Raw genomic sequence first — 27081 nt, 5'->3', positions numbered from 1 at the left:
CAACTTGTCAGCTCTGTGTGGGTGCGTGGCAGATGTGGATATGGGGAAGCCCAGAGATGACAAGGGCAGAGTGAACTCTGTAAGGTGAGGGTGAGGTAGGGGGCTGACATGGGGAGGGGAGCCAGCCTGGCAACAAGGGTTCTCAAGCCCAGCATCAAAGATGGCGGTGGGGGGCGCCAAGCATCTGTGGGGATCAGAGCAAGCTGGGCTCAACTCCCTTCTCTCTACCACAGGATGGGATGTGTGAAGTCCAAGTTCCTCCGGAATGGAGGCAAGGTCTCAAAAACCGAGCCCAGCACCAACCCACACAGCCCCGTGTATGTGCCGGATCCCACATCCTCGGGCAAGCGGGTGAGTGGGGGAAGAAAGGGGATGCCGGCAGCTGTCCGGGGCTGCCCCACGCTGCCCCAAACTGCTCTCACCGTTCCCTGTTATCCCAAGGGTGAGCAGGGTGAGTCTGGGGTGAAATGCAGCTGACCAGTCACCAGCAGTGCCCTGACTCCCCAGGATACACGCCTTGGCCCCTCAGCCTGGGTGACCAGGTCCCAGGGGCATAGCCGGCTGTCCCACCCGGCCTGTACCATAATCAGTGCTGAGGATAATGAATGAGCAGCTTAGTCACAACAGCAGTTGAAGAAATGACAGTAATGATGACAGCATTAGTATCATGGCGATAGCTGTAGTAACAATGGTAGTAATAATAGTAACAACAATCCTTGTGGGAATATAATAGCAATGGAGGTAGGAACTACAGCACAGAGTCTATGAGAGAAGTGGTAATACTAGCAGAGGTATCTGCTCACTTCTGTTACACTTACACAGAGCTTACGATGAACCAAGTACCGTCCTAAGGGCATGATGGATATTAACACCTTTAATCCTCACAGTAGTGCTCTTGTGGGCCACAAGTTGTCTTATACCCATTTCAGAGATGAGACGCAGACACTAAATGACTTGCTGAACCTACAAGGCCAGTAGGGATTCAAACTCAGTGCACGTTCCAGTGTCCCTGTGGTAGGAACAAAGTAACAGAGGCAGAGCCAGCTGCTAGTGACGGGAGCAATAGTCATGGTGGCATTCGTGGGGGCCTGGGGGCAGTAGTTGCCACAGAAGTCACCCGACTAGTCATGGTAGTTGTGATGGTTTGAAGAGCAATAACAATAGTAATAGTGGTGGTTACAGTAATAGTCCTAGTAACAGGGCTGACAGTACTGTTGCTGCTGTTAAGAGCAGCAGCAACAGTTGTAATAAGCATTATTGTTCTTTGGAAATCTTCTATGGTCTGGGCACTGGACTGAGCTGTTTCTATACCATTCAGTTCAGTTCAGTTCAGCCGCTCAGTTGTGTCTGACTCTTTGTGACCCCATAAATCACAGCACACCAGGCCTCCCTGTCCATCACCAACTCCCAGAGTTCACTCAGACTCATGTCCATTGAGTCGGTGATGCCCTCCAGCCATCTCATCCTCTGTCATCCCCTTCTTTTCCTGCCCCCAATCCCTCCCAGCATCAGAGTTTTTTCCAATGAGTCAACTCTTCACATGAGGTGGCCATTAATTCTCACCAAAAGCCGTGAGGCTGGAGTTAATGCTTCTTATAGCCAGGGTGACAGAGGCTCAAAGTTAAAAGGCACCCTGGGCCCATAGTGCTGGGAGGCAGCAGAGCTGGGTCATTCTAAACTCAACGCTGGGGTTCTCTCTCCTCTGGGGTCCTTTCGTCCATCCCTTTATCTGAAGCTATCCCAGCAAGCACAGCCTCCAGAGGCAGGGGTGCACTTCTTCCTGGTGCTCCTTAGAAAGTTCTTCCTCGTGTTGAAGGGAGGCCTATTACCCCATAACCCTTACTCCTGGATCCTATACCTTCCTCCTCAGTCCTGCCCCAAACACATCTACTACCTTTGCCCCATGAGAGCTTGTAAAGATGGAAGGCAAAGATCTTATCCCAACCCACCCTTTCCTTCCAAATCATCTTTCACACAACATGGGTTCCTGGCCTCTCTTTACCTGCTTGCCCTTCTCCAGGCATGATGCCTAGAACAGGACTAATTTTAGAAATGGGAGAAGAGTGAAATAGGCACCTCCCATCTTCTGACACTTGACCTCCATTAATACAGCCTGAGTTTTACTTCCCACATTGGTGATGTCCTGAGGTGACATCCTAAACCCTAAGTCACTCCCAGGTCAGCTTCTCTCCTAACTTGCGTGGCCCAGGGCCCTTTCTGTGGCTAGGGCTCCCAAGTCTCAGTTTCTCTGAGGCCCCCTGACTTGTTCCTAGGGGGAAGTAGAGGTTTTCTCCCATCAGTTTTTGCCTGTTCTCTCTGAACATCAAGTTTAAAGGACATTATTATCAGCCATTCATTGTTTTGCTCATGCAGAACTTTGATTTAACAGTAATGTAGTAACTGAGAAAGGATTCCCAGGTCAAATCAGCTTGCAAAGCACCGGGCCACACACTCCTTTCCGTAGGACTTCCCAGAGCCTTTATGAATCTTTGTAATGGGCTTTATGCATCTCCCCCAAAAGGATATACTTAGTATTTCCCAAAGCTATTTCTTTAAATTAGCATTTACTTACGTGTGTGACACACAAATTCATTCTCTCTGAAAATAAAAATCACAAATTACAGTTAAAACTATAGTGTCTGCTGACCAATGCCTTCCTCCCTAGAAATACCACACCCCAGCCCAGAGATAACAGCTGTTGTCAGTTTAGCAGGGAAACTTGCAAACCTCTTTCCATGAATTTACTCACACCTGTACAGTATGTGTCCACAGAAATTGTTTAGGATGTGTGAGTATGTGTTTTACACCAGCATATCATTTTTACCGTTCTGAAGAACTAGCTTTGTTTACTCAACAATGTCCCTTTGAGGTCTCGCTGTGTTCAGGAATGAAGTGGCCTCCTTCCTATTAGAGCTGCTTAGAGCAGCTCCCTTAATTTGGTGCCGATTCCCCTTCGGATAGACACTTAGGTTGTTTTATGTAGTGGAGCCTTTATTCATGGGCTTGCTGGTAGACCTAGGATCTCTTCAAACATAGCTTAGAAAACACTGATCTGGACCAACTCCCCTCACTGTATGTTGAGGGGAAGAGACAAGTCAGTATCCCCCAGTATGTCTAAGGCAGAGCCTATAACCCTAGAGGTCTGCATCCTTGTACTAGCTGTGCCCCTAATGTGCTGTGTTGCCTTGGGCACTTCCCCAGCCCCCTCTGGGCCTCCCCCCGTGACACATGGGGTTGGGATATCCTTTTTTGACACAAACCTTCCATGGCTCCACACACACTGTTGGATTCATTCTCGTCTCCCGTTTCTTCCCCACAGTGGCCTGACAGTAGCAACGGCAACCCACCAGGGTCCACAGAGGGTAAGTAACTGGCAGGCACGTGCAGTGGAGTCTGGTGATTGGGGTGAGTATCTGGAAGGCACGTGCAGTAGAGTCTGGTGATTGTAGAGGATTAGGTTAGGTGCTTGGTGAGAGCTTGAGGCAAAAATCCAAAACAGTCAAAACCGCCCTTGAAAATCCCCTAATTTGCCCCCAAAGTACTTAGTATAGGCCATTGTGTTTCTATAGCGCTATTTCACAGCATGAAAATAACTCCATTAGCTTTGAACTCAAGAATGCGCTTTGGCAAGATGCTTACTTGTAGCATGAACACACACCTCAAGGGGTCCAGGGCTGGGTGCCAGGTCTTGGGGTGAGAAATACCCAGGGCTGTGGGTGTGCTCAGATAAAGCCTCACCATCCCATGTGTCTCCCTTCCCAACAGGTTCTGAGGATATCATTGTGGTTGCCCTGTATGATTATGATGCCATTCACCATGAAGACCTCAGTTTCCAAAAGGGGGACCAGATGGTGGTCCTGGAGGAGTGAGTCCCCATCCCACTTCCCCTAAGACATAGCTATCTCTAATACTCAATTTTGTTCTCTTTTGTGTTTCAATAAAGAACCTGATAGGCTAGATTATACTAGAGTGTAAATGACTGATGAGAATGTGATCATAATAAAGGAAGAAGGGTTTGCTGTTAACCTGGGTTTTAGCCACAGTAAAGGGGCTTGTGTGCCGGCTAATGATGCACATCCAGGCAAGGATAGACAGCTGACAGTGCTTTCCTAGGAAAGCCTTTCTTGGACTCCTATGATTAAGTGGCAGGCTTACCTATGGAACAGACCCTGTTGAGGTGACTTTGCACTCAGATCTATGGCTCTCTGAGTTTGCTACCTCCAATCTCCTATAATCCTCACCATCACTAGATGGAGTATCTAATATGTACTGGGACTGCTTATGCTTGGTCAGACTCCTGAGCCCAGTCCTTCTGGCCAGCAAGCCACTGTGAGTCTGCCATGGGCACAGGCCCCTGCCTTATATATGGTTGCTAAGGTCAAGGCCACAAGTCCAGGGCCAGAGTGAGGCCAAAGACCTAGCACTGTGGGCTATGAATGTAGGGACAGCGCTTGATTCTAGCCCCGGGGTTGTTGTAAAGATATTTACCTTCATCATGGGGTGCAGGCTGGGGGCTGGGACGGTAGTGGCCCTGACCTTCACCCTACCAGCTTCCTGTTGTTGGGGGTATTCTAGGCCACGGCTGCGGGGTTGACCCCTTTGCCCCTTCTGTCCCCCAGGTCTGGGGAGTGGTGGAGAGCGCGATCTCTGGCCACCCGGAAAGAGGGCTACATCCCAAGCAACTATGTTGCCCGCGTCAACTCTCTGGAGACGGAGGAGTGAGTATTCCATCTCCCTGCCCTCCAGAAGCAAGGATGAGCTGAGCCAGCCTTGCTTTGGACTCAGGGCCTTTGTGCTCACTGTCTCCCCTGCCTGGCCCACTCTTCCTAGAGCTGTTTGCCTGGCTGGTTCCTTTTCATCCTTTGGGTCTCAGAGAGGCCTTCCCTGACCACTTAGTCTCAAGCAGGTCCCCGCTGTGACTCTTTGTGACTCCCTGCTTTACTTCTTCTGAACAGTTCTCACTAGCAAAAACAATCTTGGTGCTTTGGTTGTCCCCAGTTCGCTGTCTGCCTTCCCCCGCTAGAATGGGAGCACATGAGGGTAGGGACATGGTCTGTCCTCTGCTGTATCCTGCACCCTCCACACAGGCTGGCATGCAGTAGGTGCTCAATGCATATTTGTTGGATGAAGTATAACAATTGTGCCAAGGAGGGTCCTCTGAGAGGCAAGCCAGCCCACACCTGGCCGGTCACTCCTCACATGACTCATTCAGCCTGCCTGTGCCTGTGCCCCCCTGAGCCCTGTGCCAACCGGGGGCCACAGAGCCAATGAGACATCCCCCACCCTCAAGGAGATCACTGTAACCCCTCATTCTTTACTGCGGGCTCTTTGTGTCTACCTTGACTCAGAAAACAGACAGTTGTACTTTATCCATCCATCCACTCAATCATTCCACAGACCCTTGAGCATCCACTGAACTCCCAGTCCTTATTCCAGGAATACTAGATGACTCAGGCAGGCTTCCTCCCTGGAGATGTTCACAGTGTGGGGGGTGACACTGACAAGAAGGTGGCCACACTATAGGGCGGCAATAGATTCAACTCAGAATCAGCCAGTCAAAAAGCTGAAACCTGATGGTCACCACAGTTTTATCTCCTTTGCCTCCTCCCTCTGGCTAGATGGTGTTGAGCATTGGGAATGCTTACTGTTAAAACGGGCTTTTCCCATCTTAAAGGCACCCCTTTCTTAGCACACAGAAAACCTCTTTGCCCTGTGAAACCTCCCCTCTGTGGCCGTGAGGAAGCCCTCACCCCCAGCCCTGACCCTTCTGTCCTGGAACGCCCCCAGCACATGCCGTACATGCTGCAGTGGTGGGAGGCGGGGGGCGTTGGCTGCTTCTCTGTCCCTCCAGGCTTACTCCTGGGCCATCTGTGCTCTGCTCCCCTGCTCCAGGCTCTGAACACTTAGAGAATTCCTGCACCATACCTCACCCTGCAGCAGCCTTGAAGAAGGCATGGCTGGTATTACTCCTTAAAGCAATATAACTGCTGAGTGGAAAAGCCCAGGTGCAGAGGACAGATGCCGTGGGTTATCATTTGGGTGATAACTTAATGGCTGGTTCTCGATCTTGAGTGCATCAGCATCACCTAGAGGGTTAGTTAAAATGCTGGTTTGTGAGCCCCACTCCTCAACTGTCCAATTCATAATTGGCATTTCTAACAAGTTCTCAGCTGAGATGGATGCTGCTGATCCAGGGACCCACCTTGAGAACCACTGACCTGATCCCAGGCTCTTGTGTCCACATCAAGAGACTGCTCACAGAGACTGCCTCTGAAGAGAGCAGCTGGGGCCTGGAAATCAGCGTGGGATGGAATCTTACTTCCTCATTTGCCTTGAAATAAGCAGCATTTTCAAATGTTTCAAAATGCAAATGGTGCAGAGGGACATATACTAAAGAGTGACAAGTCTTCCCCCCACCCTATCCCCATCCCGCTACTTCCCTTCCAGAAGCAACCAGTTTGTTGTAAGTCCTCCCAAATGCTTTATACTTGATTAGGAAACTACATATATCTTCCTCCAATGTGTTAAAAAATTGGAGTATAGCTGATTTAGAATGTTGTGTTAGTTTCAACTGTACAGCAAAGTGAATCTGTTATACATATAGATATATCCACTCTTTTAAAGATTCTTTTCCCATAGAGGCCATTATAAATATTAAATATATTCCCTGTACTATGGGTCCCTATTATCTATTTTATGTATAGTAGTACGTATATGTCAGTCTCAATCTCCCAATTTATCCCTCTTCTTCCCTTTCCCCACTGGTAACCGTAAGTTTGTTTTCTACATCTGTGACACTATTTGTTCTGTAAGTTCACTTGCATCATTTTTGTAGATTCCACACGTAAGCGATATCATTTGGTACTGGTCTTTCCCTTCCTGACTCACTTCACTTCGTATGATAATCTCTGGGTTCATCCATGTTGCTGCAAATGGCATTGTGTTATTCTTTTTTATGGCTAATATTCCACTATCACGTCTGTGGTGGCTCAGCGGTAAAGAATCCACCTGTAATGCAGGAGACACAGGTTTGATCCCTGGGTTGGGAAAATCCCCTGGAGAAGAAATAACTTCCCATTCCAGTATTTGTGCCTGAGAAATCCCACGGGCAGAGGAGCCTGGTGGGCTATAGTCCATGGGGTTGCAAAAGAGTCAGACACGACTTAATGACTAAACAGCAACAACAATATTTCATTGTCTGTAAGTGCTGCAACTTCTTGATCCATTCATCTATCGATGGACATTGAGGTTGTTTCTGTGTCTTGGCTATTGTGAACGATGCTGCAAAGAACATTGTCTCTCTCGGTTTTATTCTACACCATACTCTTCCACCTCTCTTGTTCAGATCTTCCGTGCAGTGCCTGCAGTGCCTCCGTTTCACAGCTGCAGTGTCTGTCATGAAGGCGCCCCACCATCCCTCGTCAGTGGTCACTTAAGCTGTCCCCAGTCTCATGCTGCCTTGAGTCTCCTTGGGTATATGCCATTTCTTCCTGTGCAGAATCCATGGGATAACTTCCTGGGGGTGGGATTGCCAGGAGGACAGCTCTTACTGTGTACCCTTAACATTGCTTGAACATTTTACCATGGCTTGACTCACTTTACCAAATGAAAGCAAGGAAGGCAGGGGTGTTGCAGGGTGATTAGGATCTTGGGCTCTGGAGTTAGACTGCCTGACTTTGAATCCTGCCTACACCACTTATTAGCTGTGTGATGCCAGGCAAGTTACTTGCTCTTGCTGTTTCTCGATTTCCTCATCTGTAAAATGGGGATAATAAAGGCAATGATTCCATAGAGTTGTTGGGTGGATAATAAGACGTTGATAAATGGTAACTGCCTGTTTCTCCAGTTGATAGCAGAGGAAACAGAAGTCCAGAGAGGGAAAGCAATGTGCTCCAAGTCACACATAGATTTGTGGCAGGGTCAAGGCCAGTTGACCTCTGGTCTGGGGCTTTTTCCATCACAGTGCATGAACTACTCCTCAGGGAATAAATTTTGGTTTCTGCTGCTTAAAGTTATCCTTAGATTTTTTGGGCAGGATCTAAAGATCCCAAATAGTCAAGGAGGATGAAGAAAGGTACAGGGATGTGGTGCCAAGTATAAAGTTATTTGAAATCTCACATTTGAGCTTAGAAATTCATGCTGATGTTATATTCAACTCTGTATCTACAGAGGAAGATGAACTGTGATGGTAACAAAGCTCAGCCCTCACTCACATGGGCCTCTAAGATCCTGAGAGGTTGATCAAACTAGAGAAGTCTGCAAAAGGAAGATTTTTGACCACAGTTGGTTAAGACTGCTGTATTTTTCCACCCAGTCTTTTTGCTCATCGCCTTATCCCTCATGTTGGGTGGTACTGGAATAACCAGCAACATTTTGTCTTAGTATTTATAATGCTGTATTATTTTTCTTAAAGAAAGCACCCCAAATTGCAAGTTTCAGCCCCAGCGAACTGGATTCACTTGTGGTAAAATGTCAATATCAAAGGAATGACTGCTTTCCCCCCAAAGAATCTTTGAGTAAAACTGACACCAGAGGAATCCAGGCCCTTGGAGTCCTGATGCCAGGCGAGAATGCCGATAGTCAGACAGGACTGCCCACCGCGGGCTTACACACTGGCCCCTCCCTTCCCTCCAGGTGGTTCTTCAAGGGCATCAGCCGAAAAGATGCAGAACGCCAACTCCTGGCCCCTGGCAACGTGCTGGGCTCCTTCATGATCCGGGACAGCGAGACCACCAAAGGTGAGGCCAGTCCTCCTAACCCTGCGTTTCCACCCCACCACACAGGGGAGCCCCAGACATGACCAGACACCATCCTTCCCTAGGGGTATGCCGTTGTCTGAACAACTCACCCAGCCCCCGTCCCCGGCTTGCCAGGCTTCCTTCTGCTCTTTGTTCAAGCCTTCTCAGCCCCCAGACCTGCCAACTTAGGTCAGTGAAAATAAGACGCCGTGGTTACTGCCCTGAAGAACAACAACCTGCTGAACTTGATCTTCATTAGCTTGGATTCTTTTATATACCCATCAAAATATATCTTGTCCACAAGCCTGACTCCTCTCTCCTTCCATAAGGAAATGAGATGGGCTCAGGCTGTAGGAAGAGACCTCAAGCAATCTTGTCTGGGACCTGTTTCAAATAACTCCTTTGAGGTATTTGGATATTTTGATGTCGGTGACCTGCTTCCTGAAACTTCTGTGCTGTGAGGGTGGCTTTGTGCCCAGTCATTGCATAGGAGGCAAGAGTAGTGCCCCAAAACAACAAATAACTCAAACTGGCATCAATTAAGGCCAGTTTTGCCAAAGGGATGATTGTAAGTAGGAGTCCTGTGATTTCAGATTTCACACAGTGTGTGCCTTTACTATTGTGTATAGATTCAAAACTGCTTGGTTCAGAGAAATCAGTAAATTGTATAAGGTATGACCTCACAGTACCCTGTACAATCAGTTCGGGGGCCTTCTACTTGCCCCCTGATTTCTGACCTGGGGAAGCCTGAATGTGGCTAAAACAGCACTCACAATCTGTGTTTCGGGTCAGGGAATGTTTTGGCTTTATTTCCTCCCACCCAACAAACTCCCTACCAGCCCCCAGAGGAAAAGAAATGGTACAAAAAGATAGAGCCGTACACAGCCCTCGGCTTCTCTTCTCCCTCTGGGCCATCCTGTACACAAGGGCAGGAAGGTGAGTCTGGCCACTCCCACAGCCCTCAGAGTGGGCATAAGTGGGTTCACTGAGTCAATAAACTTGTAGTACAAGTGCCCTGAGTCCCATCCTGCTGCTTCCTGGGTTCTGCCCTTCCCCGCTCAGCATCAGCCAAGTCAGCCTCCCCTTGACTGGGCAGAGTGATTAACAGTGCGGTCCCAGCTACCTGGGTTTGAAGCCCAGCTCTGCTACTTACAGGCTGTGTGACTGCAGGTTAGGTACTTCATCTCCCTGGACTTCAGTCTCCTTACATACAACATTGTGGTGATATAAAACCTCTACCTGTGGGGTTAATCATTCACTGTAATGAACAATATAGCTTATTATAATGCATATAACTATAGTCCATTATAATGAATATTATTCCTATCCATTCATTGTTTATTATTTATTATTCCTATTCATCCATTGCCAAGAGCTGACTCATTTGAAAAGACCCTGATGCTGGGAAAGATTGAGGGCAGGAGGTGAAGGGGGTGACAGAGGATGAGATTGTTGGTTGGCATCATCAACTCAATGGACATGAGTTTGAGCAAACTCCAGGAGACAGTGAAGGACAGGGAAGCCTGGCAGGCTGCAGTCCATGGGGTCACAAATAGTTGGACATGACTGAGCAACCAAATAACAGACATTAAAGAATCCGCCTGCAGTGCGGGAGACCTGGATTCGATCTCTGGGTCAGGAAGATCCCCTGGAGGAGGGCATGGCACCCACTCCAGTATTCTTGCCGGAAGAATCCCATAGACAGAGGAACCTGGCAGGCCACAGTCCCATGGGTTCACAGAGTCGGACATGACTGAGTGACTAAGCACAGCAGCCTAGCATGCATGAACATCGATCAGTCGTGTCCAACTCTTTCTGACCCATGGACTATACCCCTCCAGGCTCCTCTGTCCATGGAATTCTCCAGGCGGGAATACTGGAGTGGGTAGCCATTCCCTTCTCCAGGGGATCTTCCCAACCCAGGGATCAAACTTGGGTCTCCTCCATTGCAGGCAGATTCTTTACCATCTGAGGCACCAGGGAAGCCCCAGCATGTATGGTCAACTGTAATTCATGCAACAATTTAAACCTCCCCCATATCCAATGACATGGTGCTATTGTGGTGGAGAAAGCTGAGAGAGAGAGAGAAGCTAATAACTTGCCCAAGGACGCAGCTCGCAAACCAGAATCGTGGCCAGGGACTGAAAGACGTGTGTGTTTCTGGTCTATGTGAATCCAGGGTAGTTCCCCATCGCCAGCTCCTTAACTGAATCGCATGTGCAGAATCCCTTTACCATATGAGGTGATGTGCACACAGGTGTCAGGGATTAGGACGTGGCATTTTGGGGGGCCGTGACTCAGCCTGCCACGACATTTAATGTGGACACTTACATTTCAGTGTTTATATTGTAATAGTTGAACTGGATTGGTTTGTTTAATCTTTTTGCTTGTTTGCTTCTAAACAGCCTAACTTATTTTCAGAATTAATGTTTATTTGTATTTAAATAACCTATGGATATACCCATACTGCTTTCACTATAAAATCATCTATTTTTATTTTTTAAATTGACTGATTTATTTTTATTGGAGGATAATCACTTTACAATATTGTGATGGTTTTTGCCATACGTCAACATGAATCGGTCACAGGTATACATGTGTCCCCCCCATCCTGAACCCCCCTCCCACCTCTCTCCCCACCCTATTCCTCTGGGTTGTCCCAAAGCGCTGGATTTGGGTGCCCTGCTTCATGCATTGAACTTGCACTGGTCATCTCTTTTACATATGGTAATGTACATGTTTCAGTGCTATTCTCTCAAATCATCCCACCCTTACCTTCTCCCACTGAGTCCTAAAGTCTGTTCTGTACATCTATGTCTCCTTTGCTGCCCTGCATCTAGCATCAGCAGTACCGTTTTTCTAAATTCTATATATATGTGTTAATATATAGTATTTGTCTTTCTCTTTCTGACTTACTTTAGTCTGTATAATAGGCTCCAGATCCACCTCATTAGAACTGACGCAAGTGCATTCCTTTTTATAGCTGAGTAATATTCTATTGTGTATATGTACCACAACTTCCTTATCCATTCATCTACCGATGGACATCTAGGTTGCTTCCATGTCCTAGCTATTGTAAATAGTACTAAACAGCCTTGCTTTTTACCAAACTGGGTGTGGTATCTTGGTTTTTGTGAAAAATAGATAGATAATAGGAAGAAAAAGAAATAATAATGAGCTCAATGACAGCCAATATTACTGAGCTTTTACATCCTGCGTGCAAGCGTTACTTCTTTTACCACCAGGCAGTGTGCTGAGGGGAGGAGATATGATGACCAGTCCCATTCTACAGATAAGGGAACTGAGGCAAAGAGAGGTGACTTGGTCACGTGTCCAAGGTCTCACAGGGGGACATGGAACAGCCTGACAAGCACCTGGCAGCCTGACTCCACCGCCCACTCCTACCCTCTGCTCCACTGCACAGATGTCAAGACGGTGCCAGCAGTGGCCTTAGAGGCTGTCTAAGTGGTTTCTCTCTGCCCCGCACAGGGAGCTACTCTTTGTCCGTGCGAGACTACGACCCCCAGCACAGGGACACGGTGAAACATTACAAAATCCGCATGCTGGACAATGGGGGTTTCTACATCTCACCCCGGAGCACCTTCGGCAGCCTGCAGGAACTGGTGGCCCACTATTCGAGTGAGTCCTGCGGGGCTGCCTCCCTTCTGGGGGCCCAGCTGGGTGGGCCTCTCTCCTGGGAATCCTAGTCAAGGGTCACTGCTGCCTCTGAGGCCTGCTAAGGTTTTCCTGACCCTCCCCCTAGACAAACAGTTGCTTTGGATTCTCCTGAAGTCTTTGGTCTGTTGAACGGGAGGGCAGAGATGCCATCTCACCATGCTCTGTTCTCTTGGGAATGTCTTTGATGGAGTGGCCCTTTGGAACAGGGGCCAGATGCAGTGGACCAGGAAGGGAGGCCTGGAGGGGAAGCCTGAGGCTGGCTTGGGGCTGCCTGCCCTTGGCTGACCAGGGGGCTCTGTTCCAGAGGGGAGTGATGGACTCTGCCAGAAGCTGACAGTGCCCTGCATGTCCTCCAAGCCCCAGAAACCTTGGGAGAAAGACGCCTGGGAGATCCCCCGGGAGTCCCTCAAGATGGAGAAGAAACTTGGAGCTGGGCAGTTTGGGGAAGTCTGGATGGGTAAGGACCCAGGGCCAAAGCCAGGAGGGGAGAGAGGGGAGAGGGAGGTCCTTGCTTCCAAGAACAGCCCAAGGCCAAGTGGGAATGCCACCCAGGGCAGAGGGGAGATTTGAATAATAACCGTAAAGGAGTGATTCCTCTGAGAGCAAAGCAAATAGTCCTGCCATGCAAACACTGCCATGCAAATCTTTGAGGTCAGGCCTGTTGGGGTCAAAAACTTTCTTCTAAGAAGCGGAAGTCCTCGATGAGGAATCTGCTTCCTCACATGGAGCTGGGACAGTCTGGGGTTGAGAGAACCAGAGCATCTCTTAGAATGATGAGGATTAAGAATGGAAAAGTGTAGCTTGGAGATTTCCAGGTGAGTTCAATGTTGGCAGCTGATGAACACGCTGTTCTAAGCCCCTGCCATGTGCCCAGCATCATGCTAGGGCATTGTAGGGCTTCAAAAAGACATATTCCACCCCTGCTGGGCTGCCTCTAATGACTTAAGAATAGCAAAGCCTGCCCTGCAGAGCTGTGGGGGTAGACGCGATGCCTGGCCCAGTGCCTGAGGCCCCCACACCGTGTTTATACTCCACCACTTTCCAAATGGGAGTGAAGATAGCTTACAGAGATGCCAACAATTCAGCCAGAAAAAAAAACAGTTTAAAATCCACTCACTTCAATTACAGAGATGCCAACAATTCAGCCAGAAAAAAACAGTTTAAAATCCACTCACTTCAACTATATGTATTGAGAGCCTGCTATGTGTCAGGCACTGAAGAAGAAAAGGCAGAGAAAGCATGGTGAGGAAGGCAAGACAGATCAGACTGATGGGGTTAGAAAACACACACACACACACACACACACATTATATAAGGCCTTAAGCTCTTACTGTAGGAAGACCTCAACTCTGCGTTAGAGCTTCCTGGCAGCCAAGGCAAAATGGAAACACAAGCAACACTGAGATTTACAAGATCAACAAGATGAAGCAGGGAAAGGGTGGGGTGAAGTGAGAGGACAGCATGAGCAAAGTCCCTGTGGTGGGAGGGGGAGACGGCTGCTCGAGGGACTGAATGATATGCAGGCAGGTTGGTGCACAAAAGGCAAGGGGTAGAGGTGTTGGTGGATGACAAGGCTAAGTGAGCAAGGCCAGTTTATGCAGGGCCTTGTGGACCATGATGAGGCATATTTATTTTGAGAGCAGTGTTAAGATTAAATAAACATTTAAAGCAAAGATGGTGTGTATGTGAATATGTGACAAATCAAAGGTAGGTGTGTGAGTGAGTGGCATAATCAGAGTGATGTTTTCATCCCTTAACCCCTGCATGAACTTTTGCATATGAGGAAACCATAGTTCAGAGAGGTTAAGTGACCTGCCCAAGGGCACACAGCTAGGAAGTGGTGGACCAGCCTTCCAACCCACATCTACCTGAGGGCAAAGCACATGTCTCCCCTTCCTTCTCTAAGGGCTGAGATGGGCAGGAAAGGCTCGCTGGAGGAGGCAGGTCTGCGGCCAGGTCTTTGGGGCCTGTGAGGAAAGAGCAGTGGGCCCTGACCACCTTTTCTGCTTCCTGTCCTGCTGCAGCCACCTACAACAAGCACACCAAGGTGGCCGTGAAGACGATGAAGCCCGGGAGCATGTCCGTGGAGGCCTTCCTGGCAGAGGCCAACCTGATGAAGACTCTGCAGCATGACAAGCTGGTGAAGCTGCACGCTGTGGTCACAACGGAGCCCATCTACATCATCACGGAGTTCATGGCCAAAGGTGCCGCGCGCTGGGAGCTGGGGGTACCAACTATGCCTCCTCCTGGTCACCTGCAGAGTCAGAGGGGACTCTGATGTGGTTCTTTGGCCTTCAGGATGCCCCCAGTCTGGCCAGGAACTCTTTTGACATAAACTCACTGCGCACCTTCATATCTGACTGCCCCACTCTCCTGGTTAAGGGGAGTGAAATCATGTTAGGGGGATGCCAGGAGAAGGGGAGCATGTGGACCTCTGGGAGAGGGGGTGGGGCCAGAACCCCTCTCAGGGAAAGGAGAAGAGCCTTCTGAGGGTTCACCATGAGCCCTTGAGGCTGGGGAGACTCCCTCAACCACCCCCGACCCCCTGACCACCAGCCATCTTCCCTGGGTGGACCAATGCTCCAGGAGACTCAGCAAAGCCTTCCTTAAGCATTGGCTATGCATCCTTTCTAGGATGTTCCCATCCTGCCTGCACACAGTCCAGGATGTCTCAGGGATATTTTTTTAGGCCATCATTTCTCAATAATGTTCAATTCCTGCCCATTTCTCAACATATAGAAATGTCTCATGTGACATCCATTTAGAAGGATTTGACATCTCAAAGCTTTTATCATTTTCTAAACACACAATTATGCCAGCCTTATAAAACCATGGCCCCAGTCCCCCAGGCTCAGAAAGCTGTCTCAATCAAACAACCAGCCTGGCAAGCACAAAGTCATTCTCAAAATGCTCAGATTCTATTTCTCATATGCTAGGAACAGTAAATAAATACTTTTATTTAAATTCATTACGATGAACCATGTTAACCACTTGGTAAAGTCATGAGAGTAGTAAATGTTGTTCCCCCTACCCCCACACAGGCAGCCTGCTGGACTTCCTGAAAAGTGAAGAAGGTAGCAGGCAGCCACTGCCCAAACTCATCGACTTCTCAGCCCAGGTGAGAGTCTAATGGGGAAGTCGGGGAAGGGGAAGTCAATTATTTATTCAACACGTGTTTATTGATTACGTGCTATCATAATAACTGTAATAGCTAACACGTATTGAGTGCTCAGGATAAAAGTATTCTTTTTAACTGTGCCTTCTATGACCTAACTTGGGGCTTTCCTGATAGCTCAGCTGGTAAAGAATCCACCTGCAGAGAAGGTGATGGCACCCCACTCCAGTACTCTTGCCTGGAAAATCCCATGGACAGAGGAGCCTGGTAGGCTGCGGTCCATGGGGTCGTGAAGAGTCGGACACAACTGAGCGACTTCCCTTTCACTTTTCACTTTCATGCATTGGAGAAGGAAATGGCAACCCACTCCAGTGTTCTTGCCTGGAGAAACTCAGGGACGGGGGAGTCTGGTGGGCTGCCATCTATGGGGTCACACAGTCGGACACGACTGAAGTGACTTAGCAGCAGCAGCAGCAATGCAGGAGACCCCAGTTCAATTCCTGGGTTGGGAAGATCCCCTGGAGAAGGGATAGGCTACCTTCTCCAGTATTCTTGGGCTTCCTTGGTGGCTCAGAAGGTAAAGAATCCACCAGCAAAGTGGGTAGACCTGGGTTCAATCCCTGAGTTGGGAATATCTTCTGGAGGAGGGCATGGCAACCCACTCTAGTATTCTTGCCTGGAGAATCCCCATGGTCCCAAGAGCCTGGGGGGCTGCAGTCCCTGGGGCTGCAAAACAGCACTGAGCGACTAAGCATGCACACAAGTCCCTACTCATATAGTCTTCACATCAGCCTCCTAGGGTGAGATTTTTGTTATCTATTCCTTTGCAACCAATTGCTCCAAAGTTTAGTATCTTGAAACAACAATGTATCATTTCCCATGATTCTGTGGGGTGGACTGGGCTTGGTTGGGTGATTTTTCTGCTCCACACAGTGAAACCCAGCCCCCTCTTGAGGATGCTTTCTGCTGAGAGCTTCCCTGGGGCTAGAATATCTGGGATGGTGGCTCATCCTCTGGGTCTGTCTCCAGTGACTCCACATCACTCATTCAGTAGCCTAACCTGAGCTCCTTTACATCATGGCAGAAAGGCAGGGGGAGTCTTCCAAGGGACTAAGCCATCCTGAGCAAGCTCCTTTTCGCATCATGCAGGCTGATGTCCCGTTGGTCAAAGCAAGTCACATGACCTAGCCCAGAGTCAGTGTAGGAGGGACCACAAAAAGGCGTGAGTCCCAGGAGGTGTGGTTCACAGGGAACCATGATGTGACAGTCTGGCCACAGATGGGTAATTGTCATCCCGTTTTACAGAACAGGAAGTTAAGGCTTAGAGAGGAAGTAAAGAGATGAGGCAACTGAGGCCCAGGGAGGTGAAGTAGCTTGCCTACGTGACTGTGTTATTTGGGGGGATATGGCAGTGAACAAAATGGAAAGTACTGCTATCCCCCTAGGGCTTACACTTATTAAACAACTAAATATCTTAGAGAGCTACGACCCAAGTAGTCCTGGCTCAGAGTCAAAAGAATGCAGGATCCAGCAAAATTAATAATGTCCAGAAATCACAGAAACGCTTCTTAAAACTCCATTTTCTTTCTCATCTTCCCTTCACTTTATGGAGCTCTTCTCACCCCCAGCCTGAGCGCTTTTCACTTCTGTCCTCTCTCATTCATTCTCTCCTGTCTGTGGGAAAACAGGGGAGGAAACGGGTACTGGTGGGAACCCACGGCTGGAGCACTTCTCCCAGTCCAGAAGCAACCAGAGAAGGCTTCCCAGAGGAAGCGGTCACTAGGCTGAGGCCTGAATAGAAGTTGGGCAGGTGAAGATGAGAGGGAAGGGTATTCCAGGCAGAAGAAACAGTCTATGCCAAAGTCCAAAGGGCAAAACCAGAGCTCAACCTGGTCTGTTGGAGTCTGAGCCTGGCAAAAATGAAGGGGATGTGGCTTGCAGCCTGGAAGGTGTTAAGGGAGAGGGGCACCTGGGCCCAGGGCAGGGCCTTCAGGAGATGCCTAAGGCAGAGTTCATTTGACTATGCAAATCCTGGGAAGGGTATAATAAAGGAAGAGTATAATAAAAGGCTTTGCCTTTCAGAGTCTTCCAATACCAGAGGCATATGGAAATCCAGAAGAGGCATTTTCTCTTCAGTGAGCCCTACCTCTTGGGGAAACAGAAGTCTGGCCTGTTGCTAAATTGTAACCGTCACACTGCCAGAAACCTTGCTGGGAGGAGGGTCACGGGCCAGGGCAAGAACAATTCTCCCCGTGGTACAAATGGTCAAGACATAAACCACAGGAGGGAAAGAGGTGCCAGGCCCTTGTGCATCCAGGAGCAGAGGTGGACTCAGAGCCCAGGGACAGAAAGGAGCCACCCTGGGCCTGGTCTTCACCTCCAGTCCTAGAGAGGTAGGTGGGTGCAGCAGAGACTGCCCCGTCACCACCTGGCTGTGTAATGTTAGATCCACTCTGGGTCTCTTGGTCCCTCCATTTGTCAAATGAAGGAACTGGACCATCTTTGTGCTTTTCAAGTTTGAAAGCCTTTTTTTTTTTTTTTTTTAGCTACAACTGTGTTGGTCAAATGAATCTTACAGAGCAGCTGATCATTTTAAAATAGATTAAAACAGAGCTGCTCTGATTGAAGGGGTGACCTTTCTTTTGTCCCTCAGTTAGATTCAATGTGAAGAGCCCTGAGCTGGAATATCCCTATAGGCCCTTCCAGCTGTTTCTGTGATTCCCTGGTACTCTCTCAGAAGCAAACCCATGTGCCAATGACTGACAACACGGCAGACCATCTGCTGCTCATGAAATCTCACCATCTCCTCAGCTCCCAATTTATAGACCAATCCTGAACCCAGCCAACCTACCCACTATTCGTTCAGTTGACAAACCCTTGAGAAGCAGCACTGTATACACATGGACTTAGGAATCATATAGAGTTTTGCTGTTGAGCCCAGGGCTGCCTGTGTGAGTGAAAGTGAAGTCGCTCAGTCGTGTCTGACTCTTTGCAATCCAGGGGACTATAGCCCACCAGGCTCCTCTGTCCATGGGATTCTCCAGGCAAGAATACTGGAGTGGGTTGCCATTTCCTTCTCCAGGGGATCTTCCTGACCCAGGGATTGAACCCAGGTCTCCTGCATTGCAGGCAGAGGCTTTAACCTCTGAGCCACCAGGGCTGCCTGTGTAGTCTTGAGCAAATAGCTTAACCTTTCTGAGGGCTGCTTTCCTCAACAGGGACTGTTGAAGTGAATACTTATATGCCAGACTCTGTTCTAAACACTTGATGTAGATTTAGAGGATTAATCCTCACATAAACCCTCGGAAGAAGATTCTCTTGTCCCATTCTACAGAGAAGAAAAGTGAGGTACAGTGGGTAAAGTAGTTTGCCTGGAGATCACAGAGATGTAGGGCTCAAGTTGAGCTGGCCCAACCTGGGAATAACCTAGGCATTCTCATCTGTTGTCTTCTAAGTGGGGTTAGTCCCACTTGCCCCCTTGAGCTCATGTGCTCCTGTGCAAATCCATAACATGAGTGTCTGCGCCTGAGTACTGAAAAATGCTGACTACCAGCGTTAGCGCCTGCTCTGTGCTAAAAATTCAGGTAGGGTAATGGACACAGACCCTAAGCAGGGCTGTCAGATTTCCAGTCCTGGTCTCCACATGGACCAGGTGGTTACTTCTCTGGGATTCAGTTTTATCACCTGTGAAATAATAGTGCTGAAGCAATAGTACCTACCCCAAAGCAGAGAGCAAATGCTATTTAAGTATTAAATATCATATTATGATTAATGAATAAGCTACAACGTGCACAGTTAATGTTATGGCTGTTGTTAACTGTTCGTCTGAACTCCTTATAAATTTTCCACACCCATGAGGCCAAGACTGCCTCACCCACTCCTGGCGGGCGATGACAAGCAAAATCAGAAAGTCTCCTGGTTTCGTTAGAAAAGGCTGGAGACTCAGACCTCGGTTCCAACGGCCATGGGTGCCCCCTGCTGGCCACTTTCCACAAGTGTACCATCCACTTGCCTCAGACCTTGAACAGACCTTGGTTTAGTCTGGCCAGAAACCCTACCTCCCCAAATAATCTCACCAGATTGCAGCCACCTGCAGTACTCCAAAGTGTTGGAGTTCTGGGTGATTAAAGGCAGCATGGAGGCCCTGGGGGTGGATATTCAAATCCTGGGGGTGTGATCTGACAAAGGTGTCCCTCCTCTGTACAACAGAGACGGTGGTAACACCTGGCTCAAGGACATCAAACACCAGTTTATGAACTATAAATGCTATTTTCTGAGTTTCTGAGGGTTAATCATAAACCTCTTTATGAGAGGTAATAAACAAACTATTGTAAGAGGAAAACATCTTTACAGAAAAATCCCACATCTTTCTGTCGGGCTTCCCAGGTACCATCGTGAATAAGAACTCTTCACACAGTCCACTATGCACTCAGAAGCCCTGATGACATTAAAATACACATCAGACCATGTCACCCTCCTACTAAGACTTCCCACTTCCCTTCGTGCTCAGAATACAACCCAACCCCCTCTCCTAACCTACAAGGTTCTTCCCCATCAGCAGCCTTTCCCACAACCTCCTCTCTCCTCCCCACTTTACCTTGGGCAACTTCTGCTCAGTGTCCTGTTCCATGAATACCCAAGCTGCTTCCTACCTCCAGGCCTTTGCTCATGATCTTCTCTGCCAGGAATGCTCTTCTTCGACAGAGCATTTGCTGAAGTTTCACCTCCTGACCATCCAATCCAAAACAACCCTCTACACTTCATGTCCTAGCACCTGCTTTCCCCTTTCTTTATGGTGCTTATCACCACCTGTGGGGGCTTTGCCTGGCTCCCGACCTGTCCAAGTAACATGTCTGGTGCCCACAAGACATTCAGTAGATGTTTGTTGAATGAGTAAAGGAATTTTCCCTACCCCGGCTTGGGAGTGAAGCAGGCATAATAGATACAACAAAATGTGATGTGAGCCTAGGTTCTTCCCAGTAAGGGGGTAGGGGATGAAAACCCTTCAAAGTATCCTGGGGTGTGTGTGTGTATTTCTCCTTGGAGAAATAATGCTTTTTCCTTAAAGTGTTTTCTGGAAGTCTTGGAACCCTAGAGGAGCTCCAAACTGGCCCAGGCTATGAGAATCCCCCCAACCTGGTTAGGTAGACAGAGAAATGCCAATCTGAGATCAGGCCCCAGGCCAGCACACATATTTTTCAGTTTTCTCACACTTGGACAGTCGTCTTCTGCTTTTGGGTGAGACCCACCTTGGGCTGGGCCAAATCTGAGGGTAAGGGTGTCTTTGTTTTGGGTGGAGATCGCAGAAGGCATGGCCTTCATCGAGCGGAGGAACTACATCCACCGAGACCTTCGAGCCGCCAACATCTTGGTGTCTGCATCCCTGGTGTGCAAGATCGCCGACTTTGGTTTGGCGCGGGTCATCGAGGACAACGAGTACACAGCGCGGGAAGGTAGGGGATGGTGTCGAGGGCCCCGTGGGGCCCACTGGGGTGGGTCATGTGTACTGAGCGTTCGGACCTGTGAAAATGGTATTAATTAAAATGCAAAGGTTTGTCCCAGTATCAGCTGTGTGTTATTAAGCTGGAGGGGCTCCATCTTGAGTTTTGGCCTCCAGTCTCCCCCAGTAAGTGGGATCAATTATAGATTGGGTCAGTCAAGTCATGTTAAAATTAAGAGTAAGGGCAAGAGTGACTTTAGGTGTGATAGACAAAAACAGGGAAGAATCTAAATGTCCATAAAGAGTACAATGATATTTAAATTGTGGTTTATTCACAGAATATTATTATGTAGCAATAAGAAATTACAAACCAATGACACACGCAAACATAAAAGAAAATGGATGACTCTCACAGGCATAATATCAAAATAAGGGAACTCAGACCGAAAAAGTGGATGCTGGATAGTTTCACTTATATAAAATTCAGAAACAGGCAAACATGTATGCGAAGGTTGACAGCAGCATTATTCTTAACAGCCAAAAAGTGGAAGTAATCCAAAAGTCCATCAACTGATGAACAAATACACAAAATGAAATTTAGGCATGTGGTGGGATGTTATTTGACCATAAAAAGGGATGAAGTGAGGACAAACTTTGCAAACATCATGTTCAGTGAAAGAAGCCAGACACAAAGGCCATGTATTGTATGATTCCATTTCTGTGAAATTCCCAGAATAAGCAAATCTATAGAGACAGAAAGTAGATTAACTCCAGCCAAGGCTGGAGTTGGGAGCTAGAAAGAAATGGGTGGTGACTGTTATGGTCTGGGGAAGGGTGGGGTGAAAATATTTTAAAATTCAGAACTTTGTGAATATATTAAGAAAACCATTGAACTGAATACTTTAAGTGGCTGAATTATATAGTCTGCGCATGCATCTCAATAAAACTTTTTAAAAAAACAGGCAAAACTCATTTATTGTGCTAAAGGTCAGAATAATACTTAACCTGGATTGCAGGGGTATTGACTGAGATGAGGCAGGAGGGAGCCTTCTGCGATGCTGAAATTTTCTATATCTTAATCTGAACGGTGATTACAAGGGGGGATACATATATAAAAGGCATCTAGTTGTATAGGAAAGATTTGTATATTTTATTTCATGTTTGTATGACACAGTAAAAGTGCAACTACTAAAAGAATAAGAATAGAGGGTATAATTTCTAAACCAGGAGAGGATAAGCAGGAATAAAGAAAACTCTCTCAGTCCCAAGGGAGGAAGGGACGGGGGGAGCGGGAAACACATAGAGAATTTTCAAAACTTGACTATGTACTAGATGATAAAGCAGGTCTCAACAAATTCCAAAGAACATGTATCTTTTACACTGCATTCCCAACTACAGTGGAATTGCAATGGAAATTGCTCACTGAAGGTTAACTCAACCTATCCCAGACCAGATGGAAGGCGAGGAGGACTAGAAGGAGAGACACCCAGTGACTGGGGGAAACCGAAATCTTCCCTTCGCCGACAGGGGTTAGGAGGTCAAAGTCCCTTGAATTTCTGCTGGCCCCAGTGGTCCTAGGACTCCACTCTTCAGGAGTTGTAGTTCACCAGGACATCAGCTGAATCAATGAGGTGGGCCCCAAGAGGGCGAGTCCCCTGCCACATCCCAGGTACCTTGGCTTACTCCTCCCTACTTTAGCCACTGGTCCTCAGAATGGATGCTACTTGCTTCCACGGGGGCCGGATTGAGGGAAGTCACAGTCCTGCAGGGGGCAGATGTTGGCAGCTGTACTGATGTCCTGTTCCCTGCCCCTAGCAGAGACCTAGCTCTGATTGCTCTCCAGACTCTCCTTGACTCTGCTCTGTTCAAACCACAGGGGCCAAGTTCCCCATCAAATGGACAGCTCCTGAAGCCATCAACTTTGGCTCCTTCACCATCAAGTCAGATGTCTGGTCCTTCGGTATCCTGCTGATGGAGATCGTCACCTATGGCCGGATCCCTTACCCAGGTAGAGAGAGGGCATCAGCCTGGGGCTGCTTCCGGGTCATTGTGTCCATTCAGACTGAGTTTTTGTTTGTTATTGTGTTTGTTTTTTATCAATATTTTTAAGGAAGTACAGTTGATTTACAACGTTGTGTCAATTTCTGCTGTATGGCAAAGTGATTCAGTTATATATACATATATATACATATTAATATAAGTTCTTTTCCATTACAGTTTATTATAGGATATTGAAGATAGTTCTCTGTACTATAAAGTAGGACCTTATTGTTTATCCATTCTCTACATAAAAGTTTATGTCTGCTCCACTCCATCCCTCCCCCAACTGCCTTCCCCTTGGCAACCACCAGCCTGAGTTGGTTGACCCTCACTGAGTTCTTGACCCTCACCCCCAGCCTCTCAGTTAATAACATCATTATCTATCCAATTTCTTAAGCCTGGAATCTGGAAGCTTGCTTGGCCCTTCCTCTTCTCTCATCCCTTTCCACGTTCAAGGAGTCACAGGGTTCTAGCCATTGGACTCCAAAGCATCCCAAGTCTGTCCACTTCTAACTCCACAGCCTCCACCCACACCAGACCAACGTCCTCCATCATCTCACTGGTATAGTGGCCTCCTAAGCAGTCTACCCTCTCTCCTAAAGGCCATTCTCTCCCTGAGGCCAGAGGGATTTTTCTAAAATTGTGGGTCAGAACTTTTCCCTTCTCCACCTCTGACTTTTTAAAGGCCTCCCAGCATAATTGGGACAAAATCCCAAACTCCTAATTGTGGCCTGCAGGTCCAGCATGAGCCAGCCCCTGCCTACTTCTTCCCTCTCCCTTCATGTCATGCTATACCTCACCACCCAGTCATCTAAAGTACTATACACATCCCTGTGCTTCTCGTTCGCAATACCCTATGCCATTTCATTCACAGCATTTATCACCATTGATAACTATATTTGTTTGATATTTTCTCCATCAAACTCTGAGCTCTGTGAGGCCAGAAATCATGTCTGTATTCCTTACTGGTGCATCTGGACTGCTACCTCTCTGCTTGGCCTGTAGTGGGTGCCTAGTAACTATTTGTCAAATGGATGAATTTATCTCTATGCCTGTGGGCGTCACTCTACACTGAGTAGATCATGGGGGTATACAAAGATATATCTGGCATGTAGAGTGCCTGGGACTCAGCAGATAAAGTTTTTCTCTGTTCCTTTTCAGTTGGGATGTTTCCTAGGGTATCTGTAGCCAGAACCCTGGGGCGGGAGGCAAGGTGGATATAAAGAGAATTCTGACTTTATAAGTAAATAGTCCTGAACTTTAGTCCTGTTCCCATCAACACTTTGAGAAATTCACTTGACTTCTACCCCAGTTCTTCATCTGTGAAAAATATAGGTAATGAAGTCAACCACCTTGCAGAAGTGGTTCTGAAAATTAGAAATAAAAGGTGCAGACACTTGGTTCACTCATCAGTATGTATCAACTTCCTACTGTGTGTTAGGCATGGAGTATACAGTAGGAGACAAAGCCCTTGCTTGGCAGGAGCTCACATTATAGCCTGAAGGAACACACACTAAATAGACGTGCTTCTCAGTGGAGATCACTTGGAACAGAAAATGAAGCAGGGGCATAGGAGAGAGAGTAACCTAGGACTCCTGTGGGCACGGAGCACTGTCAGAGGAGGTCATATCTGAGCTGCAAGTGAGCAGAGTGAGGATTAGGGAAAGGATTCCAGACAGAAGGCACTGCCAGCTCTCAGGGCCTGAGTTGTATCTGAAGAATATCAAACAAGCAAGGTAGATGGAGACAAGAAATGAGAGCAGATGGTATGTGAGGCGGGGCTTGGCAGGGGCCCAGTCAGGCGGGATCCCTGGTCATGGTGAAGACTGTGGGTGTTAGTCTAAGTGTAAAGAAGCTACTGGAGCATTATGGGCAGGGAAGTGGCATCATCTGATTTCCATGTGCAAGTGATGCTTTGGTTTAGCGTGGAGAGTGGATCAGGGCTGGGCAGACGGTGGGAGCTGCTGCTGTGGCACAGACAGTGGTGATGGTAACTGATAAGGTGATGAGCTGGTGCTGTGTTTTAAAAGAAGAAAGGCTGTGACTTGCTGATGTGGAAAGTGAGGGAGAGAGAAGAATGAAGGATGAGTCTCCTGGTTTTGATTGAGCAGCTGGATGCCTGATGGTCTAGGGATAAAAATTTAAGAGTTCTGTTTTCGCCCTGTTAAATTTGAGGTGGCTTATCCAAGATGTTCAAGGAAGCACTTGAATACATGACTACATTTGGAGTTCAAGACTGGTGATATAGGACTTCCCTGGTGGTCCAGTGGTTAAGAATACCACTTCCAATACAGAGGACAAGGATTCAATCCCTGGCTAGAGAACTAAGGTCCCATGCCATACAGCATGGCCAAGTAATTTTTTTAAGAAAGACTAGTAATATAAAATTAGAGATCATAGATGTTTAAATGGTTGTTCTTGAGGATAACGAACATAAACTTTTTAATTGAACAAAAAAATGTTCCTACTCAGGGTGACACTGAGTTGGCTACCTGGCTTGTTTTATCTTGAGGCTTCACCAATAAAAACCAGGCAAGGGGTTATGGAGCCCTGCAGGCGGCAAGTAACAAATTAACAGACTGAGTGGCAGAAACAATAGGTAAATTGTTAAAACCCAGACTAAGGAGTCTGACGCTGGAGACAGGTCAGTTCAGCTGCTCAGCGGCTCTCAGGTCGCTGGGTTGGTTCCTCTGTGATTGTCTTCCCCCTGTGGTCAGATGGCTGCTGCAGCTCCACAGACCACATTGTGTCACAGTGTCCAAAGAAAGGAGGAAGGGTGTGGCCAAAGCTGAGCACCCGGGCCCTGCCCTCACTGCAGGGGAAGTGGAGGAAGGGATGCCTGGCTTGCATCGTGGGGGAAGCTCGGCTCCCGTGAGGAGGTGGGGAGGGATGGTTGTTGGGGAGGCAGTGACTGTCTGCCAGGCCGACCCCAATCCCTCCGCTTATAATTCCGTGGCTCCTTCTCAGGGATGTCAAACCCCGAGGTGATCCGTGCACTGGAGCGTGGGTACCGGATGCCTCGACCGGACAACTGCCCGGAAGAGCTCTACAACATCATGACTCGCTGCTGGAAGAACCGACCTGAGGAACGGCCCACCTTTGAATACATCCAGAGTGTGCTGGATGACTTCTACACGGCCACCGAGAGCCAGTACCAACAGCAGCCGTGATGGGGGCTGCCAGGCGGGGCCAGGCACTGAGGCCATGCCTGCTCGGTGGCTTCCGGCACCCCGTTCACCCTTCCTATTCTCAGACACCCACCCTCCCTCCAGCCACAATTCCTCCTCTGCCAAGTGGATGGGTCGGACTGGACACTCTCTTTTTGACTCTGGTGATCCACAATCTGAGATTCTCAGGACACTTCCAGTTGACATTTCTATTGCCTGGGACAGCTGGATTCTAGTTACCGCTGTGGTTTGGATAGAAAACTTTTAAACTGATGAAATAAATATTTAAATAAAAGATCTGACAGCTAAAGGTTTTACTAATAGGTTTTGGAACATTTGCCTTTTGGTGGATGACAAGTCAAAGGGGGAAGGACTGGCAAAGAGAAGTGGGGGTCCAATGCTCCCAGTTTCCTAACTGCCCCCTGAATACTTGCTGGCTGTATTAGTTTCCTATGGCTTCTGTTACAAATTAGCACAAACTTGGTGGCTTGAAACAAAACAAACGTATTATCTTACAGTTTCAGAGGTCAGAGTCTGAGATAGGTTGGCAGGGCTGCGTGCTTTCCGGAGGCTCCAGGGGTGAATCATTCCCTTGCCTTTTCCAGCTTCCAGAAGCTGCCCACGTTCCTGGTTTCCTTCTGCTCATCGCTCCAAATTCTGTTTCTGTCATCACATCTCCTTCTCTGACTCTGAGGCCTCCCTCTGTTACTTGTCAGAACCCCTGTAATTACACTAGACTCACCTGGATAAGCTTCGCTGATAGCTCAGTTGGTAAAAAATCTGCCTGCAATGAAGGAGGCCCCAGTTCGATTCCTGGGTTGGGAAGATCTGCTGGAGAAGGGATAGGCTAACCACACTAGTATTCTTGGGCTTCCCTGGTGGCTCAGCTGGTAAAAGAATCCA

The 27081-nt window shown here is 48.1% G+C and overlaps 1 protein-coding gene across 2 annotated transcripts in view; it reads left to right on the top strand.

The window, feature by feature from the left end:
* HCK (HCK proto-oncogene, Src family tyrosine kinase) overlaps nucleotides 1-26501 on the top strand; it is a 45197-nt gene extending 18696 nt beyond the window's left edge. Inside the window, exons 2-14 of one of the 2 annotated variants that reach the window (XM_040247576.1) lie at nucleotides 234-351; nucleotides 3320-3362; nucleotides 3766-3865; nucleotides 4620-4718; nucleotides 8635-8738; nucleotides 12228-12377; nucleotides 12721-12873; nucleotides 14441-14620; nucleotides 15458-15534; nucleotides 20831-20984; nucleotides 22848-22979; nucleotides 25979-26203; nucleotides 26236-26501. In XM_040247576.1, coding sequence (XP_040103510.1) covers nucleotides 235-351; nucleotides 3320-3362; nucleotides 3766-3865; nucleotides 4620-4718; nucleotides 8635-8738; nucleotides 12228-12377; nucleotides 12721-12873; nucleotides 14441-14620; nucleotides 15458-15534; nucleotides 20831-20984; nucleotides 22848-22979; nucleotides 25979-26181 — 1512 coding nt within the window. In that variant the 5' untranslated portion in view covers nucleotide 234 and the 3' untranslated portion in view covers nucleotides 26182-26203; nucleotides 26236-26501. Of the gene's footprint in view, nucleotides 1-233; nucleotides 352-3319; nucleotides 3363-3765; nucleotides 3866-4619; nucleotides 4719-8634; nucleotides 8739-12227; nucleotides 12378-12720; nucleotides 12874-14440; nucleotides 14621-15457; nucleotides 15535-20830; nucleotides 20985-22847; nucleotides 22980-25978 lie in introns of both variants that reach the window. The other variant, XM_040247575.1, reaches the window with a different exon arrangement.
* The last annotated feature ends 580 nt before the right edge of the window (nucleotides 26502-27081 follow it).

This window comes from Oryx dammah, unplaced genomic scaffold, assembly GCF_014754425.2.
Source record: "Oryx dammah isolate SB20612 unplaced genomic scaffold, SCBI_Odam_1.1 HiC_scaffold_10, whole genome shotgun sequence".
In the NCBI taxonomy this organism is placed as follows: domain Eukaryota; kingdom Metazoa; phylum Chordata; class Mammalia; order Artiodactyla; family Bovidae; genus Oryx; species Oryx dammah.
This window is presented reverse-complemented; position numbering and strand designations above follow the sequence as displayed.